The sequence below is a fragment of the Zeus faber genome (assembly GCF_960531495.2).
Source record: "Zeus faber genome assembly, chromosome: 2".
Taxonomy (NCBI): Eukaryota; Metazoa; Chordata; class Actinopteri; order Zeiformes; family Zeidae; genus Zeus; species Zeus faber.
Genome location: NC_137189.1, coordinates 2,134,631 through 2,154,786, shown reverse-complemented (window position 1 = coordinate 2,154,786; position 20,156 = coordinate 2,134,631). Strand labels below are relative to the sequence as shown.

Genomic DNA, 20,156 nt, shown 5'->3' with positions numbered 1-20,156 from the left:
TGGGACCGGTTTGCGGCCTGCCGCCTGACAGGACCTATGTCCTGGCAACCCAGTCTGCAGTGGCTGTGGCATATAAAAGGAGTGGCGAGCCCTTGTTTAATCAAGGGAATAAAGGTTTATCGCCTCCCAACCCTCTGCTGCAACAAACCCACATTGGGTGTGCGCAGCATGCGATTAATAGCACGGTGGGCTGTTCGCGCCGCACTTCACCCCAACGCTGGGTACGTGCCGCATCCAAGAGGGACCCCCTTGGCTGCGCGGGGGGTCACCGCCATTCTTGGTACACGCTGCCGCTCAGCCGTCGGTACATATGGAGACGGAGGCAGGATCAGAGGTAGTGTGTTGACCCCTGAGAGGTCAACACACTGCAACTTAAGAAAACACATGCAAATAGACAAAACACAAGCAAATTACGAAAAATTGAACTGCATTAACAGGAATCAACCACATTAATAGAAACCACAAATGCAAAACCACATTACAGAAGTGGGCCGCCCGATTACGGAAGTGAGCCACACTGGCTGCACTGCAAACTCTGCAATAAAATATATTGAACTAAATTATTTTGTCTATAATTATCCACCATCTGCTAACTCCATGTAATTAATAAATAGAAAAAATATCTTTTATATCAATCCACAGTTTTTATATAAGCCATTTAAGTGCGATGTTCCAAAGAGAATAGATTTTACCGGCTCCGTGATAGTGTGGTGAAGTTCGCGAACATTTCAAATCTTTTGGGTGAAACGGGGGATTCATTTGTGAGTGTATCCCTGCGAACAAATCAGTGTTTCTCTGAGTCACTGATTCGTTCGCAGGGATACACTCACTGCGAACATGATTCTGAATCACATTCAAACTGACTGAGAGCTCAATTGAACTGACTGATGAACAGATCGTTTAGGGAATTGATTCAGTTCAGTTCACCCAAAAGATTCTAATTGTTCGCGAACTTCACCACACTATCATGAAGCTGTTTACTTTGGAACATGGCACTTAAATGGCTTAAAGAAAAAAACTGTGGATTTATATAAAAGTTGTTTGTTCTATTGATTTTATGCATGGAGGAAGATGGAGGATTTGGACACGGTGGTCTCGTGTGGCGCAACTGGTCTGCAACAGTTTGGCTCCAGGTTGTTACTTGTATGTATTCTTATCAGCTTTTCCCTTTTCGGTAATTGCAGTTCTGACTGGGAAAATCTGGTGAAGTATCAAATCTTTCCGGTCATAATGTCTGTTGAAACTAAGCCAAGCACAATTTGAATTAGTGCTGGGTGGATCATTTCGATAAAGTCCGCAGATCTGTTAATTTCCACGCTCAGCAAGTCAAGCCGACCCAAAGTAGACGATAAATATATCATTGCGTAAAATATGTCGAAAATGTTATTGCCACTGCTGGCTGCAGCCCACGCAGTGGTGCATTCAGGCCTCCTACACAGCGCAGTATCCAGCAATGTTTTTGAGGGCTCCAGTTGAACTCGGTGCGCCACCGACTACTGTTGCTGGTGGTGCCACAGTCTCTGGATCTGGCCTACTGAAGAGAGCCCCAGACCTTTACACACGGTCTGCGTCTGGGTCAGATTTCATTTTATACGCAGATCTCCACAGATGCCTCCCTGATGGGATGGGGCGGGACCTACCGCACGCAGGCGGTAAGTGTGGTGGGGTCCCTATCCACATGCCACATCAACTTCCTGGAACTGGAGACTGTGTTACTGATCCTGAAGCACTTCGAAATCTGTGCTACAGTGGCTTACATCGCCAGCGCTCCATTACGCAGCCGAGAGGCTGTGGAGATGGGCGCTGCTACTGCTCCAATCTCTATTGGCATGTTTTTAAATAAACAATTACAAAAAAAATGTTTTTTTTTTCATAATATGCTGTATAATTATATTATTGTATTTTATGTGTCATAAGAATTTAATCAACAATATTTCAAACCAAAGTTCCTGTAAGGCAAAATTAGATCGTGGGTGCTCGACCTTCTAATTGAGTGCTCGGGTCCGACGCACCCACGGGATCAGTGCCAAGACTTGGTGTCTCCCTGAAGACGCCTTTTTATTCCAGGTGTTGATTCCCAAAACAGTGTTTTATCCCAAACGCCGGGTTGTTAACTTAACTAAGTTAACTAAGTTTATTTCACCACTGATGCTCCAATTCCGATCCGGTCTTTGTATAATGTTAGGGGAGAGGCCATGTCAAGAATAATCACGCCGAGTCATGATTTAGGCCCGCGCAGAAAAATGGGACCACAAAAGTGGTGAGAAACAGTTTAACGGTCTAACCCTACAATTCAGTACTACATCGTTCAGTCTTTTCACATGTTTTACACACATGCAATTACTTTATAGCATGTATAATCTGTTTAGAAACAAATTCCTGAATTCCCTTTACAGGGACTTTAAACAATTAACTGCACAATCTGCAAAACATGCTGTGCGAGAGCGGAGTATGCTCGCAGGATCAGTGAATACAGATCCAACATAGTGGCGCCCTGCTAGAGACAGTTTTACCGTCTCCTTTCGCATTTGCTTGGGTCCAGATCTTTGAATCCGCCCACTCCACCGAGTGGACTGATTCTTGTGAAGATGGAAACTTGAGTGTGACGAATCGACAATTCAGTCTGGTAACAGGCTACTTGAGGAATTATGTTAATGCTACTAGCGACAGACGAGACAAGCTCAAATTATTTTTTTTCACGTTAAGTAGCCCCCACGCATATTCTACATATTCTATTTTCATATGATTAATAACATAATTTTCTATTATGCTACAAGAATGCCTGTTTCTCAAAGGTTATAAAAAATCTTTGATTGAGGAATATAATATGCATTTTGTATTCCTTGTTTCATAAGCTATATTTAGCTTTCATGTTATCAATTAACTGACGAATATGTAAGGTTCGCTTACTCCCTCTGCTACAGGCTGATTGGGAAAAAAGGAACACACTTGAAAAAAAATAATGACACGATTTATTCTACTACAAATATTTTCGTTTTTTACTAGCCATTAGTAGGACAACCAAACAACACGTGGTCCCGTGGACGGACGGGGGTAAACGTTACGTGTGGTAAACGTTAGGTTACGTTTACCACACTACTATACTGTTATTAACAATATAAACACTATAGTAATGAGATGTTAAATTCAACAATTATCGCGCTAAACTATCGTTAGGTTGGAAGTCTTTGGAAAGGTATCATTCGCAATTGTTTATGGGATGAGTAGTTCCTTCACTCTTAAAATAATTATGTACAGTCTTGTACCTTTTTTTTATTTATTTATTTATTTATTTTCATTTTCCAATTTTCTTTTTTGCTCCGAATCATGTTTGGCGGTCACAATTCAACCTTGTAGTTGGCTGGCTTGGTTCCAAGCCTAAAACTCTTTATAGAGGAGTGGGCAAGATTGAATGAATGGGAAATTCATTCCGGAAACTGAGCCATTCACAAGGTGGGCGGCCACTGTTGAGCTTTATTAGATGAGTAAATAAACCAGCAGTCCACACACACAGACACATTTCCTCAGCTGGTACTTTGTAAGAAACAGCCGTTTAATGTATTTGTGTTCTATGTGCGTCTAAACCCCGAACAGCAACAGCGCCGCGAGCGGGAAATGAGGAGGCAGCAGGAGCGTGAGCAGCGGCGCCGTGAGCAGGAGGAGAAGCGTCGCATTGAGGAGATGGACCGCAGGAGGAAAGAGGAGGAGGAGCGCCGAAGAGTGGAAGATGAGAAGAGGAGAAACGACCGCGAGCAAGTCTGTTTATTTTTATTTTTATTCAAACTGTCACCACACAAAATCGTAAAGGTTTGAAACAAACCAAATATGACATTCTTAAAAAAAAACTGTCTTTACTATATATACTGTGTGTGTGTAGAGAGAGAGAGAGAGAGAGAGAGAGAGAGAGAGAGAGAGAGAGAGAGAGAGAGAGAGAGAGAGAGAGAGAGAGAGAGAGAGAGAGAGAGAGAGAGAGAGAGAGAGAGAGAGAGAGAGAGAGAGAGAGAGAGAGAGAGAGAGAGAGAGAGAGAGAGAGAGAGAGAGAGAGAGAGAGAGAGCACTCAAAATGTAAAGCTAGTTGCTCTATTCCAGCCCACGTTTTCTACTTCCTGGCTTCCAACCAGTCACACAGGCTGCTCTGTTTTGATTGACAGGAGTACATCCGTCGTCAGCTGGAGGAGGAGCAGCGGCACCTGGAGATGCTGCAGCAACAGCTGCTCCACGAGCAGGCCATGTTGCTGGTGAGGGGGAAACACACACACACACACACAGTCCTCTTCTTAATCCCTTTTGTCAAATACTCCATTAGTGGAGTTTCCATCTGCCTGTTTTTTAAGTGGGGTCGATTCTCTGAGCAAAGAGATTTACTTTTGGGGGAAAAAAAACATAACATTAATGTGTACAAAATCAGATAAGGCTAAAGTGAAGCACTCCTCCGGGTCCTTTTCAAGTTTTATTTTTATTATATGGGACCATTCCTAATGTAGGTGTTGAATGTTTTTATGTAAAATAATTATTAATTTCACCGTAGTTATCACAATGATTACTGCATTTGATCCTCTCTTTGAGAATTGCGGTTTTGGTAGGAAATTGTATTTCCTGAGCATTAATACTGACTCGTTGAAATGAGTGTGAATCAGTGCTAATTTTCACATGTTCTTAAATGCCTTTACATGAATTTAAGATAAAATATACTTTAAAACATTTACGGCCTGTGTTGAGGATAAAAGGCAGCCGGACAGGATCTAAAATCTGTATTTGTATCGCGAGAATTTGCAAAGATACCGGTGGAAGTGTTGTCAGGGAGGGTGTTCTGTGGTTGCCAGCAGGGGGTGCTCTCCTCTTCCACTGTTCTCTCCTGACTCAACTTGCCCGCCCTCCACCAGGAGTTCAAGTGGCGCGAGCTGGAAGAACAGCGCAAAGCTGAGCGGCTCCACAAGCGCCTGCAGCAGGAGCAAGCCTACCTGCTTTCACTCAAGCATGACCGGAAAACACAACAACAGATCAATGACAGCATGACCAGTGACTCAAACAAACTGCTCCCTGACCCAGACAAGTCCCTGCTGTCCGCCACAGTTCCGACCCCCCAAGCTCAGGTCCTCAATAGTCCCACCCCCCCCAGTGAAGGCTCTGCCGCCCTGAACCCCGTCGCCACAGACGCTGCCCAGACCCAATCTGTGATCCCGATGAAGATGGCCAACCCATATCCCAGCCAACCCTCACCTGGCTCCAAACCCATAGTCCCCCAGACCGAAACCACGGGTGACTTTAAACCCCCTCAGGCAGAACATGTGGTGCCCGATAAGCCTATCAGCCCTACTCCTCAGCCTGTCAGAGAGGTGAACCTCCTCCTCGGCAACACCTTACCTCCTCTGTCTTGCTTCTTCTAGCTCTGTCTTGCTTGCCTTCACATTGCCTGTGTGACTATAGAAAGTAGTGTGAGCAGCAACTAATGGTTTTCCTCTTTTTTTTTTAAGAAAAAAATCATTAAATGTTAAATATAACCAGTCGTATTCCATCTCTACTTTCCTAAGCCACCACTTATTAGGGATGGGAATCACCAGGTCACTCCCAATACTGTATGATACTATCGCTAAGTGTGGTGTATTTCACAGAATTTTCCAAACCGTATACGAGCTAAAACATCTATAAAATCTATTTCTTTCTATATAAAATCTACATCTATTTCTATAAAAACATTTTTATAGAAATACCTTCAGCTTGGCATTTCATACCTTTGCTAAGTAAATGAAAAAGCTAACAGAGAAAAAACAGTATATATACAGTGCCTGTGTATCGATGACATATATCAAGAAGAAACATTGCTGTTAATGCAGTATTATTATTTTTGTCCCACCCCTTAGCGCTATTGATTAATGGCTTCAAGCAAGGCAAGACTGCAGGCAACAGGGTATAAGAACTGGAGATTATAGAGGCACCGGTTGATTGACATCACCAATTTGATGATCATATTCAGCAGTGGTTAGCCCTAGGCCCCAAAACCATTGAGCGGTGCATTGCTACCAGAGACCCACAATGTAGTTGTTGACTGTTATAATATTTGAAGCCTTATTCCAATGAGAGATCTAATTTAACGAAAAAAGCAGCTCTCGCACAGCTACACCAATTGTATGACATGGGCCGTGGGCACCGCCATCCAATGGAAAACCACAAATTCACGGCCGCTGCTGCCCAGCCTCAATGCAACGAGCTCCACTCCTCTTCTGATCGTTAGCACACACTGTCGCTTTGCCTCTGTGCTGTCTACTGACAACTAAAATCTTTTGGCAGTTACTTTTTTAATTTGTTTTCATTCCAATTTTCACTTTGGAGCCATCAGATATTCATAAAACCATGGAAATTATTCTTTCCATTTTATCTGACAGAGCTTGCACATAGACTTAAAAAAAAGTGGTCCTGCTGCTTTCCTTCCCCAATGTGAATAGTCCAACTGCACCCTATTGTCACACGTCAGCTGTTTGCTGACTTTCTCCTGCACGGTTTTAATATAATTTTCACTCGAGCTTTCGGAAAAAAATAAATACTTGTTGAAAGGATTTGGGCAGTGGCCGCTGATGGCAGTCCCTCACATTCTGTTGTATTTTTTCCTTTCTTTTCTCCCGTCTCAATACAATTTTAAATTGCTATCTGTTGGTCTTTGTTATTTGTAAGAGCACTGCAGCTGTTTTCTGGCTATGTTACTGTTGTGTGTCGTGGGCCATTGCATGTGGATGGCTGTAGCACATACTAACATGTGAAACCGAAGGAGGTTTTGAGCCCTGTGAAACGATGGGGCCATGCATTAACATGGATCTAACTTGTTATTAAAACAATATTGGGATCATCTTACTTGTTTTCATGTGTCTGGCTGCTTTGACTGGGGTTCGAGCATGTGAGAACTGTGTATGGCAAAGCAATTATCTTCAGTGTTGACCTTTTTATTGGTCACGGCAGTTTTGGGAATGCCAAAGGGTTCCAAAAGACTACTGTTCAGATAAGCAGAGGGGAAGTGTTTTGATGCAAAAAGAACAATTAATCAAATGGAGCATCGATCCCGGAACAGAAATGATGCCAAAGCCTTTTTGGCGTCATATTTTGGGTGGAAAGACTTTTTTTTTTTTGCCTTAGAACGGTTCCCCTTCTCATTTATCTTGGCCTCTGTCTTTATCCTTGTTTAATCAAACTCCCCATCAAACTCCCCATCTGTCCTCTTTTCTTCCTCCACGTGCTCCAGGCCGACGAGCGCTACCGTAAGAACATTCAGGGTTCCCCGCAGTCAGCCCCACCCCTCAAGCAACCCCCCCTGCCCCCCCGCTCCTCTGAACCCTTCTCCAACGGAGGCGGCTCTGCAGCGGAGGCCTCCGCCATGCACCGGCCCATGGAGCCACAGGTAAACACCCTTTCCCCCTCCTATCTACCCTCGCCCTCTCTTTGGCGCATTGTTTGTTTTTTGTTCTTTACATAAAGGCGCCAGCACTAAAGGCGCCAGCACTAACCCTGTACCAATACTTTTTTGAATAAGAGATGATCCACAGATCGTCCACAAATCTTTGAGATTTTGTTTCAATCTGCTTTAAAGAGGTCTTAAAGTATTAAATGTATTTGTGTTGCATAAATAGATAGATAGATCCAAGATGGCGCCTCTTAAGGTCGCCTCGGTGTGTCGTTGCACGTTGTTTTGTCTTATTTTGTTTGTTAATTTCGTTTTTTGTGACAATTCCGGGAGCTCGTACACCAGAGAAGAGCTCATGAACATCAGGGCTACAACCCCTGTGGATTTATTTCCCATTTTCAGCGCTACATCGGTGGAATTAATGAACATTCTGGTCAAAGGTGCGCTCACCTTTGTGCACGCAATGAAACTCGGGAGGAGAGGAAGATGTGCTTTTGCGCCTCCGCGGATATCGCACACCGTTACCTGGAATATTTCTCTCTAACGTGCGCTCACTGAGAAACAAACTGGAAGAACTTCAGCTAGTGTTGGGGAAGAACAGAGACTTTTCTTCATCTTCTGTTTTGTGCTTCATGGAGATATGGTTAAGGAGAGCGATACCGGACTCTGCTCTGCAGCTGGAAGGCTTTCAACTCTTCAGATTGTATCTGGACACAGAAGTCTCCGGCGGAAAAAGGAAAGTTTGAGGTTTGTGTTTTTACACTATCAACAGCTGGTGTAATGATGTGACAGTGATCCTACAGCACTGTTCTTCTGATCTGGAATCTTTTTTTTATTAACTGCAAACCCTCCTATTCTCCCCGTGAGTTTGTTTCATTCATACTGGTCGGTGTTAACATACCACCACAAGCCAACGTGCAGGACGCACAGCGCATTCTCGCCGACCAGATACGGTGTATGGAGTGGACAAACCCTGACTCCTTGGTTATTATCCATGGCGACTTTAACAAAGGAAACCTCAGCCATCAACTCCCCAAATATAGACAGTTTATCAAATGCCCCATCACAGAGCAGAATACTTTGGAACACTATTACACCACAGTAAGCAGTGCCTATTAGACCGGTCCCCGAGCTGCACTGGGACACTCTGACCACGTCATGGTCCACCTGATTCCTGCATTAAGGCAGAAATTAAAGCTGTGCAAACCTTTGGTGAGGACATCAAAGTAGTGGACCAGTGAAGTTGTGGAGGATCTTCAGGCATGCTTGGACTGCACCCACTGGGTCGTTTTCAGGACTGTTATCAACAGTCTGGATGAGTACACAGAGGCTGTGACATCAGGCATCAGCTTCTGTGAGGAGAGCTGTGTACCATCATGCACCAGGCTGACTTACAACAAGGACAAGCCCTGATTCATAGCTTAACTCAGACAGCTAAGGTCAGAGAAGGAAGAGGTGTTTAGGTGGGGGTGGGCACATGTTTAAAGTGGTTAGGGTTAGGGCCAACCCTACAGGTTTAGCAAGGAAGTGCGAGATGTTAAACGACTGTACTCAATGAGACTCAAACACCAGTTCCCAGCCAATGACGCTGCATCTGTCTGGAAAGGTGCAAAGTTCAGACAAATCACTAACCTCAAACCAAAAACGCCTAACTCCATGAACAACTCACGCCTGGCCAACGATCTGACCAACACCTCACTGGAGACGTACCATGTACCAGCCTGATTTAAATCCACCACCATCATCCCAGTCCCAAAGAAGCCAAGGACCACAGAACTTAATGATTGCAGACCCGTCGCCCTGACCTCTGTGGTGATGAAGTCTTTCGAATGCCTTGTGTTTTCCCACCTCAAATCCATCACAGCTCCGCCTTCAACACAATCATCCCGACACTTCTGCAGGACAAGCTCTCCCAACTGAGCGTGCCTAACTCCACCTGCAGGTGGATCACAGACTTCCTGTCTGACAGGAGGCAGCATGTGAAGCTGGGAAAAAACGTCTCGGACTCCCAGACCATCAGCACCGGTTCCCCTCAAGGCTGCGTTCTTTCTCCTCTGCTCTTCTCCTTGTACACAGCTGCACCTCCAGCCACCAGTCTGTCAATCTCCTGAAATTTGTATGCCTAACCCTAACCCTCATTGGGCTCATCTCTGGCGGGGATGAATCTGCCTACATTTACATTTACATTTAGTCATTTAGCAGACGCTTTTATCCAAAGCGACTTACAAGGGAGAATAACATTCAAGCTACATTGCTACAGAGATTAGTGTAACATCAACATTCGTGTAACAATAAATACTGCAAGGTGGTGCTAAGTAATTGTAGGTTAGGACAGGAGGTACTCACTGAAGAGCTGGGTCTTCAAGTGCTTCTTAAGGACAGAGAGGGAGGTCCCCGCTCTGGTCATTTTTGGCAGCTCGTTCCACCAACGTGGAACTACAAATGAGAATAGCCTGGATTGCCGTGGCTGTATGGCCGGCAGAGCCAGGCGACGCTCATTTGACGAGCGCAGCATCCGGGGGGCAACATGTGCTCTTACAAGAGCATTTAAGTAGGCGGGAGCGTTCCCAGCAATCACTCTGTAGGCCAGCATAAGAGACTTGAACTTGATGGGGGCGGCTACAGGTAGCCAGTGGAGCTCGATGAGCAGCGGAGTGACATGTGCCCTCTTTGGCTGGTTGAACACCAGTCGCGCCGCCGCATTCTGTATCATCTGCAGTGGCTTCACCGCACAGGCCGGCAAGCCTGTTAAGAGGGCGTTGCAGTAGTCGAGACGGGACATCACCAAGGTTTGTACCAGCGGTTGAGTGGCATATTGGGTCAGGTACGGCCTGACTTTTCGGATGTTGAGTAGTGCGAAGCGGCAGGACCGGGAGACGGCGGCAACATGGTCCGAGAATGTCAGTTGGTGATCAATAATGACGCCAAGATTTCTTGCAGCCTTGGTAGGAACAAGAGATAGAGAGTCGATTTTAATATCAATGTTGTGATAAATACCGTGTTTGGCCGGGAAGACCAGCAGTTCCGTTTTCGCCAGATTTAGTTGAAGATGATAATCCTTCATCCATGTGGATATGTCAGCGAGACAATCCGAGATCCGCGTCGAGACAGTCGGGTCGTCGTGCGGGAAGGACGGATAGAGTTGAGTATCATCCGCATAGCAGTGATATGAAAAGCCTTGTGAGCGGATGATCGGGCCCAGTGAGGTGGTGTATATGGCAAAGAGGAGGGGTCCTAGCACCGAGCCTTGGAGCACCCCTGTGGTGAGGTTGTGAGGCACAGACAGCTGGCCTCGCCACGTCACACTGAACGAGCGCCCAGTAAGGTAAGATTTGAACCAGGAAAGTGCACTGCCCGTTATGCCCATACTTGAGAGTATGGACAGGAGTATGCAATGATTGACAGTGTCAAAAGCAGCTGATAAGTCTAGCAGAATGAGAACCGAGGATTTGGCAGCAGCTCTAGCAGTTTTTAAGGCCTCTGTCACAGACAACAGGGCTGTTTCGGTGGAGTGACCACTTTTGAAGCCAGATTGAAGTGTATCAAGAAGGTTGTTTCTTGACAGGTACTCTGTAACCTGTCTAGAGACCGCCCTCTCTAAGGTTTTGGAAAGGAATGGGAGGAGAGAGACCGGCCGATAGTTTTCTACTTGATTGGGATCGAGTGAGGGTTTTTTGAGCAGTGGTGCGACCCGAGCCGCTTTGAAAGCGGAAGGGGGACTACAGGTGGGAGCTTGACCATCTGGTGACTTGGTGCAGCCAGAACAACCTGGAGCTCAACTCTGTAAAGACAGTGGAAATGGTTGTGGACTTCAGGAAGAATGCAGCCCCACTCACCCTTATCGCCCTGTGTGACTCCCCTGTCGACGCTGTGGAACAAATTCCAAGAACACTAAGACAAATTACTTGTACGTGTATACTTACTTGGCAATAAAGACGATTCTGATTGTGATAAGTGGTCTTGGATCAAGACACATCAAGACAATCCAGGGACTCTTCTTTCAAAATGTTCATTCCAAAATGTTCAACAGAAGTGGTGTAACTGTGCGAGCATATTGAATCTTTTTACAAAGGAGCATCAACTGAAATTAAAACTCTTCCCATGAGGATTTGTTTTCATGTCACAAAACTATTATAAACCTCTCATTTCTTCCTTCGGTATGTAACCAGATACTCAAATCCCTCCAATCATTTGGTTGACTAAGCACTAAACTGTGACTCTTCGATTACGTGTTTCGGCTGGAATTGAAGAGTACGCAACAATGTGTCGCCCTAGTCCAAACGAACTTAAGGAAATGACATGCATGACGGTTTAGCATTTTGGATGTTCAAGTCCCTCAGCGGAGGACTTGGACCTTATACCTAATGCCAGAGGAGCCTGTGACCTGCTTATTCCTCATTCCTATGAACCGCCCCCCCCCCCACACTTCTCTTCCGTTGCTCCATTCACCGTTTGTTACTCCTGCAGCACATACGTCACTTTTGCATGCATTGTAAACTGTCTTATTGTGTGTTGTAGCTGGGCAAAGGTGGAGGTGTAACGCTCCATTGTGGGGTAAAATGGGAAGTGGAAGAGTTATAATAAAGCACCAAAATGTGACCGTAATGTTAACATATTAAACGATAAAAATCTGAATCTGCAGGTCAGACTTAAAAAATAAATAAATCAGAAATCGGAATCAGCCAAGAAAATTGCAATCGTTGCATCTCTAGTTGGTAATCATGTTCGGTAACTTAACGAGATGATGCATTTCAAGGGGTATATCCTAATGATATGAATTTGTATACTGTATATGGTTTGCATATAACTCGCATACAACGTGATTAGCCTCTTTACGAGACGGCTACAGTGTGAATAACTGACAGTAATTTAGCTGCAGTAACTGAAACACCACGGAGACTCCCTGTTACACTATTGTGGTACTAAATACATTTTCCCATGGTTGGCAGGTCTGCTCTAGTATTAACAAACCATTGTTCTGCCTTTGTTTTAAACTGCCACTATCACAGATGCCATATAATCTTATTTGCATACCAGAAGGACTAATTATGGCACCAAAATATAAAATTACCACCACCACATTTGTTTTAAAAGGGAACATGAACTGAATAGGTTTCATAGCTCTTGATTCTGTTTGAAAGACACCTCTGACCATTTCTGTTTTGTCAAGTCTATATCTAAGCACGTTCATGTGTAGGGCTGGGTGTGTGTGTGTGTGTGTGTGTGCGTGTGCGTGTGTGTGTGTGTGTGTGTGTGTGTGTGTGTGTGTGTGCTCATCGACCCTCATGCCTCACAGTGTTGTCTGCTTGTTTCAACCCCCTCACCTCCCTCTCCTCTTGTCCCCCCTCACCTCCCTGAAAGGTCCAGTGGTCCCACCTGGCTGCTCTAAAGAGCAGCAACAGTGCTGCCCCCTCTCCTCCTACTCCTCCTCCTCCGCCCGCCGTGCCTCTTCCCGCGGTGGTGGCACGCTCCCAGTCCTTCAGCGAACCCAGCAGTGTGGCCCCTGCCTTTGCACAGATGCACCTGCGCTCCCAGGACTCTCATCATCACCACCACCAACACCACCCATCGCCCGCACGCCCTGACCCCCAGCCCCAACCTCCCCAACAACATCACCATCAACACCACCACCACCCCCAGGCCCCAGCCCAAAGCGATGAAGTGCCTCCCAGGGTAAGGACAGGAGCCGGTGGGAGACTCCTCCCAATCCGACCCCACCTGACCCCTTCCCCTGCCGTCCCCACCATCTCAGTTTATTTGCACTCATGTTCATCAGTTAAGTTGTCCCGCTGGTTAGCCATGGCCTGTCTACCTGTTGTTTGATCGGCTGCTTTACTGGGTGGTATATAGTTAGGGCTTTGCTCAAGCCAAAACAATGGACCTGGCTATTTGTAAAAGAAGAATGGTGTTTGGGTTTAATTTACTTTTTTTTTTTCCACTCAAGATCAGTTGCTGATTTGTGTACTAATGCTTATACTATACTGGTCAGTGTTATTTTTGTTACATTAAAGTGTAAAACCAGAAGATCATCTGTGTTGGGGTGGATTACACTATGGTCAGAATTCCATTCAAAATAGCTTTTTTTTTTTTTTTTTTTCCCCAAGATCCTGGTTCTGTCCTCGTCTTTGCTTTAAGACTGTCACTTCCTTTCATTTGCCTTCTTCTGATCGATTGATTATTCATTTTTCTTGGTTGCTTGAGGAGGTAAGATTCTTTTCATCGGGGACGCTGTTCCTTTTTATGAGTGCATCCATACCGACAGTTACTGAGCGCAACTAGCTATGCTGCTTTATCAAATTCAGTGTGGCTGCCTTTCAATTCTTGCGTGTGCCTGATAAGTGCATTCTTGCCAGGAAAGACGGACCCCACCACCAAGAATGGAAGCAGCATATAGAGGAGCACATGCGTAACTCAAATACATTGAATGGCTGTTTCTTATAATGTATCTGTTTCTTAAAAACGTATAAAATATGTTTAGTTTTTTTTTGTTTTTTTTTAGGGAATAATCTTATAGATTTCCACTTCAAAACATTTGTATCCAAAGTAGCACCCTTCTGCTTTTCCTCAATATGTGCGTTTAAGTGCACCTGAATAAGCTGAAGACAATTAAGTTAAGGCAATATTCCGAATTTTCCAACTGTAATGTGAATACCTTACCCGGATTATCTTAATCTTAAACTCGAAATAGGCACAAGCACTACCCCATTAGCACACCTGGATTTCTCAGTAGAGCCATGTAAAATCGGTATGTAATCCATTATTAACACATCTAAACCTCTTAAACACATTATTACCTTAATCCAACTATTGAGCTTATCGAGCTATTGAGTGCATGTAAATGCACTGAGTGTTTCATCTGCTCACATTCATTGTCATTCAGTGATCATTTCGGTTTATCTGTATTTGTCATCCCTGTCAAACACTACATGGTTACAATAAGTGCTGGTGTCTTTCTTTCACTCATATGCAGTTATATTTGGAAGCTGCAGTTGAGATTAAATATACTGGCTGGAGAGATGTTTTGACACGCCAAAATGCTGGTGTGTGTGCGTGTGCGCGCGTCAGGTCCCGTTGAGGACGACGTCCAGGTCTCCTGTGCTGTCTCGCCGAGAGTCCCCCCTACCAACGCAACCTATCAACCAAGGTGCTCAGAGGAACGCTGGCAGGTAAGTGTCGATCAGTTTTTCCCCAAACCAAACCCCCCCCCCCCCATTTGTAGATAAAAATATTTTCAAGCCCCCCCACCACCGCCACCTACATGCACCCACATAAACACACTCTCAGACATGCCCTTTGCTTTCAAACTCCTTTTTATTTGAAACATTGTCTGTAATTAATTGAGAACTGCAACTTCAGTGTGTGACATCTTAGTGAAAAAATGAAATAAGGAACAAGTCACTTTTACAGTTGAAACATTAAAAGTGAAACTGCAGCATGCATAAGGGATGTCACGGTGAGGAATTTTCTCCACCGGTTAATAAACTCAGAACACTGGTGTTACCGGTTACACCGGACATTTTACAACAGGGAGCAGCGGCGGAGAAGTGTCCCCGTTAAACACGGGCGCAAATTACACATGGGAGATTACGCATGGAAGGAACATGTCCCGATCTAATGTCTAGAGCCTTCTTTCTCTCCTCTCCTCTTCTCTCCTGTCCTCTTTTCCTGTGATAAGTGAAATCTGACTCCACAGACTGTGCTGCCACTCTTCTGTGTGTGCAAGAAGCAGATGCTTTCACTTTCATTTTTGTAGCATCCGACTAAGGGTTCATAACACGCTTAGTATTTTACAAATTAGAGTTTTTTTTTATTTTAACGTCTGCGCTGATACGTGAAAATGAACTAAATTGGGTTTTATTCCTATAAAAAATTAAATGCGAAACGACGGTGAGGGCAGTGGGCAAGTAATGTAATTGGTGTATGCCCGAACACTTTAACACCGTTAACACCGATAGCCGCGGCAACCCTCGTATGCATCTTCAGAATTTTTATTGTGTAACAGCATTCATTGCTTTCAAAGGATTTTCTCAAAATTGCCTGTCTGCACGAAAATGGCAAGTTTACCAACTCCCTTAAACAAAAACCTGAACATTTTCTCTGCAAGAATTATGCTTAGCCCTGCAATCTTTCAGTGACTGGTGTGGGCTTGCTTTGTGCTGCAGATCTTCTCAAATCGGGGATGCAGCTATGAGACTGCCACTCTTAGCTCATTTTAAATGTGAAGCTTTGATCTGTATTTTGTCTTGATTGAGGCAACTGCAGAAAACCTATCTATTTTATTATACAAATTTAAAATACAAATTCGTTTTTGGTCCTCCAATAATAAAATCAAATAATCAATGAAACTGCTAGTTCTTGGTTACGGTTTGTGTTTTCAATGGAAACATTGCGGAGCTGGAATTAGCACCAGGAAGTCCCGAAGAAAAACAAACGTGACTACAAATAATTACGTGGTGCGTCAGCAACAACATTTGTCTTCTTCCTGACAGTTTCAGATGCGATCATTTCCATAGATGTAAAGACACAGGACCCAGGTATCGGGACCCAAGTATCACGATAGTATCGTTAGATTCCTGGGGATTCCCAGGTACCACCCCTATTAGCACCCCTGCAGTGGAAGAGACTAAAACCTGAGATCCCCACGCACATCACAGTACAATTAGACCGATTTGATGCTTTTTGATTGTCAGTTTCTTTGAGATGCCAATTTTCAACCAGTCAAAGTCAGTGTAAGCAGATTCGCAGATTGTTAGAAAGCAGGTTTTTAACTATTCTTCTGCAGGTAGCTACATCTAACACAGGAGATCCATATCAAATATGTTTGTCAATGGTGCTGATTTACTAATGCCGATATGCTCCATTTTTAGGATAACCCGGGTCAAAAAAGAAAACTTTTGAAACCTTATTTTTGATCATCGGGAGTCAATCCCAAATTTGCCCCATTGTCCTATGTGTAAGGCAGTTGGCTGGAGCTATTCTATCAATGCTGGACCAATTTAAAAGTCTCTGTCAATCACTGGTTTCGGTAAAACAAAAAAATATATATCTTTTAAACCTCAACGAAAACTCTAAGATGAAGATGACTTAAGAAATACAAAATGACTTGTTCCGTGTCCCGGTGTGTTGGCTAATGTTTCCCTGGTGATTAGTAATGCCGAGCCACGGCCGCTGTGGGACCGCGTGGAGAAGCTCCAGTCGCGTCCAGGCAGCGGCAGCTCCTCCGGCTCTTCAAACTCCAGCTCCCAGGCCTGTTCCGGTGACCGCTTCCGGCCACGCTGTGAGTCCCCTGGTACTGTAGTCGCTTCACAACTATAACGATATATGTCTGTAAAGTCCCTACAAAGTGAATAACCGATAAAGGTGTAAAACTATAAAAAATGTATGTCGGTAGTTGAGCTATGGGGTGCTTCTAGTTTTTTTTTGTTTGTTTGTTTTTTTCTTTATGAAAGCAATATGGTTGCATACCAAGGAATCTGTTGAAAAATGTATGTAGTGTTTTTGTTCTTCCAGTTATAGATATTGGTGATGAATTTTTAATTTAAACTCTACCTCAAATTTGTCCCTGGGTGTGACATCAACCCTTTTGAAAAAATTTGAATACAATAAAATCTATTTTCATATAAATGGTGATTCTTTATATTTAAGAAACTCCCTCTTCTACCTCATTAATTGTTGTACTGAAATTAAATAGGGATTTAAGCACTTTGTGAGTAAAATCTTGATGATTGGGTGTTAGATAATTCCAATTTGTTTTGTCTTAATGGTCATTTTTGGGCCTTGCTGTGATGACTAAGCATTTCCTCAGTCCTCATCTGCGAATGTTCACATGGTTTTATATAATATGATGTTTTATAAGATATAACTTTTTTATGTCAACATTTTTAGGGTTACAATAACTGCTTGTGGACACAAATAGCCCCCTCCAGTGGTGATGCTAGAAAAGTGACAAATGTTGATAATTCAGGGATAAAAACTTGAGCAGACTGAAAAAAATGCACGTCATCGCAACTACCCATATATAAACAGAAATCGGGAACATTGTCATGTTTCGGTGTCAGCTCATTTTTATGAGCACATATACATGTATATCTGTATCGATATATTTACATCCCTAGTTATCTATTTTTGCTTATTTTCTTCAATAACCCTAACTGGAACATCCCTGTACTAAACATTTCCCCCCTTTCCGCTTGACTCATACAGTGTTTGTTGAATGTAAATGTTAATAATTGTATCCTTGTTTTAGAATGAAATGTTTTTGAGGGTCAGTTACACAATATGGTCCCTCCATTTTATTTTTTCTTTCTTTCCCTCATTCCTGACGGCAATATTTACTTTTGTCCCGTCTCGAAGCGTCCTCCAAGTCTGAAGGATCGCCCCTCCAGCGGCCAGAGAATGCTGTTAAAAGACCTGATGACAAAAACCTTGCCAGAGCTAACCGGCCAGCTGTAAGTTCCCACAGTCTTAACTAAAGTCTTTACAGTTTTGTATGGAGTAGTGTTATGGTTGAGAATATGGTGCAAATATAATATCAGCTTTCAGCCAAGGCTCTGTTTCTGTGTTTGTGCCTCTCTGTGAAATTAGAAAAGCAGCTTGTACGTTTCTGAAATTACTACTTAGACACCATCACTGTGCCTAGAAAAAATAAATAAATTCCTAGCCTGGTAACTAATGCCCCCTCCAGACTACCCAATTTAAGGATTTTCAAGTCAAGTGAATTGTTTTGGTCATAAGACAGGGAACATTATATGATTGAAGGGGTGTAAGGGAGGAAGGACCAGACCTATGTTGTTGTCAAACTGATAAAAACAAAATGAAAAGTACTTCCCACCTTTGCGTAGTCTTCTTTATTCGCAAATTTCAAGGAATTTGAATTGAATTGATAAAAACAAAAGCCGACCCCCTCACTCTGAAGATTTTTTACGTTTACCTATGGCGGTCAAGAAATATGGGAACGTCGAGGGGTGCCAGGAATATTCTGTGGCGATTTCGCAAGGCAATTGTGTGGTTTTTACAGCCGCTAAACCGGCACAAATAACAAAAAAAGCAAGCGTCTAATTTACAGAGCAGCCACAAACGGTGAAATGCACCACGAACGGCGCTGCCACGCAAATAGTGCCTTTGTGCGCAGCTGCTATTTGCGCATATTTATTTGAGATATTATGCACAAATTAAATTTTCTTTAAACACTTTAAATCAAAATCAAAATAACAATTATTTAAATATTTATATTTATTTAAGGCTGATAATTCATTTAATAGGCAAGTGTAGAGCAGTGGTGTTAATGCGTAATGACTCTCCAATGGAGACACCCCCCTGATGTACAGATTTACTTTTGCAACATGAATAATTGCAATCAGATGCAAAACAAGCGCAAATTGCAAGCAAAACCTTATGAGCATGTAAGAGCCAAATTGCTGTTTTGAATTTATGTTGTAATTTTGTTTGTGTAACACTGGGTGGCGCATGTCTGCAAATTTACCTCAGGTATATAGGTAGGAAATACCATGTTGTTGGCAGGTGTTTGACCCGGAAGGGCAAAGGGTTTTTGACACGCTTGCGCGCGGCCCCTTGTTGCTATGAGGATGGAACTGCTGTGGACATTGTGCTGTATGGGAATAAATGGACCACTTTGGATTTCCGCATCAAAGAAGTACAATAACATGCAAAACTGTTCAAACTCATTTCTGTCGTTACTGCGTTGGCCTCTGCAACACTACCATTTTTGTTATTGTTGTTTATTAGATGTTGGATTCTCCTCGCCAGTCTACTTTGGTATGGACTCTCCCCCATTTTGACCTAAACAGGTTGTCGTACAATTCTGAGCTGCTTGGCACAGTTTTCTAGCCAGTGAACATTTTATCTTAGATATATCTAAGATTCAAGAGATCTGCAGCATTTAGCACTCCTTCACATTCCAATTTAATGAGCAGAAATGGCTTAATGCTTCATGCAGCTTTAAGAGAGCCACTGCATCTGTCTGGAAACAATTTACACTCGTCGGTTTTGGATGAGGTCACTCCTTGGTGCAACCAGCTGACATCATAATTTAAAAAACGGTTGTTTAATTTATTTATTTGTGTTTCCTTGTGGTTTACCCCCCACTTTTTCTCCACTATGAACTGTTCCCATAATGCGACAACCCACTGTGCGCCACGTCACATGAATCGTATGATGTAGGCCAATGGGATAAGCCTATTAAACCGGATGAGATAGCTATTGCTCTAACGTCTGCCTGCCACTGCCCCGTGTACTGCATTATGTGATTAAAACGGGGAAAAAGACACCTCAGCTTCTCTGTGGATACGTCTTTGAATATCTATAGCGGCACTCTGCAAATAGTTATGTTCATTGCCTTGCTACTACTGCTGTCGTTTCTTCCCTTGCCTCCTGCCCTATCATTTTGCTTCTCTTCAGCAAAACCACTCAAAGAGTTAACCTTCTCGTGCTTCCTCCTAAACATGGATTTGACTGGAAGGACATTTTGAATGCAAACACACCCCACCTGTCTTCCTCGTGCTTGTAAAACACTCACTTGGCTTTGCTGGTGGAGAAAAACGGTGTCTCATTTCTCAGTCTTTATCAGAAGAAAATGTCCTCCATCCATCTAGCTTGCGACCATAGGTTTGGGTTACTTCTGAATATTTCATAATGGAAAAAAAAAAAAAGACAACTAGGGGATTTAGCAAGTTGTAATTTTATAACACGAACAGCTCATTTGGTTGGTGCCACAGCCAAAGAAGGTTCAGTCAGAAATTATGAAAAA

General features: G+C 43.6%; 1 protein-coding gene across 10 annotated transcripts in view; it reads left to right on the top strand.

The window, feature by feature from the left end:
* LOC307248220 (mitogen-activated protein kinase kinase kinase kinase 4-like) overlaps positions 1-20,156 on the top strand; it is a 96,864-nt gene that overhangs the window by 61,189 nt on the left and 15,519 nt on the right. For 3 of the 10 annotated variants that reach the window (XM_080024539.1, XM_080024534.1, XM_080024536.1), the window contains exons 13-20: positions 3,595-3,756; positions 4,152-4,238; positions 4,884-5,336; positions 7,232-7,387; positions 12,752-13,063; positions 14,456-14,556; positions 16,540-16,679; positions 17,744-17,838. In XM_080024539.1, coding sequence (XP_079880665.1) covers positions 3,595-3,756; positions 4,152-4,238; positions 4,884-5,336; positions 7,232-7,387; positions 12,752-13,063; positions 14,456-14,556; positions 16,540-16,679; positions 17,744-17,838 — 1,506 coding nt within the window. The remainder of the gene's footprint in view (positions 1-3,594; positions 3,757-4,151; positions 4,239-4,883; positions 5,337-7,231; positions 7,388-12,751; positions 13,064-14,455; positions 14,557-16,539; positions 16,680-17,743; positions 17,839-20,156) is intronic. The other 7 variants (XM_080024535.1, XM_080024541.1, XM_080024542.1 and 4 more) reach the window with 4 other exon arrangements.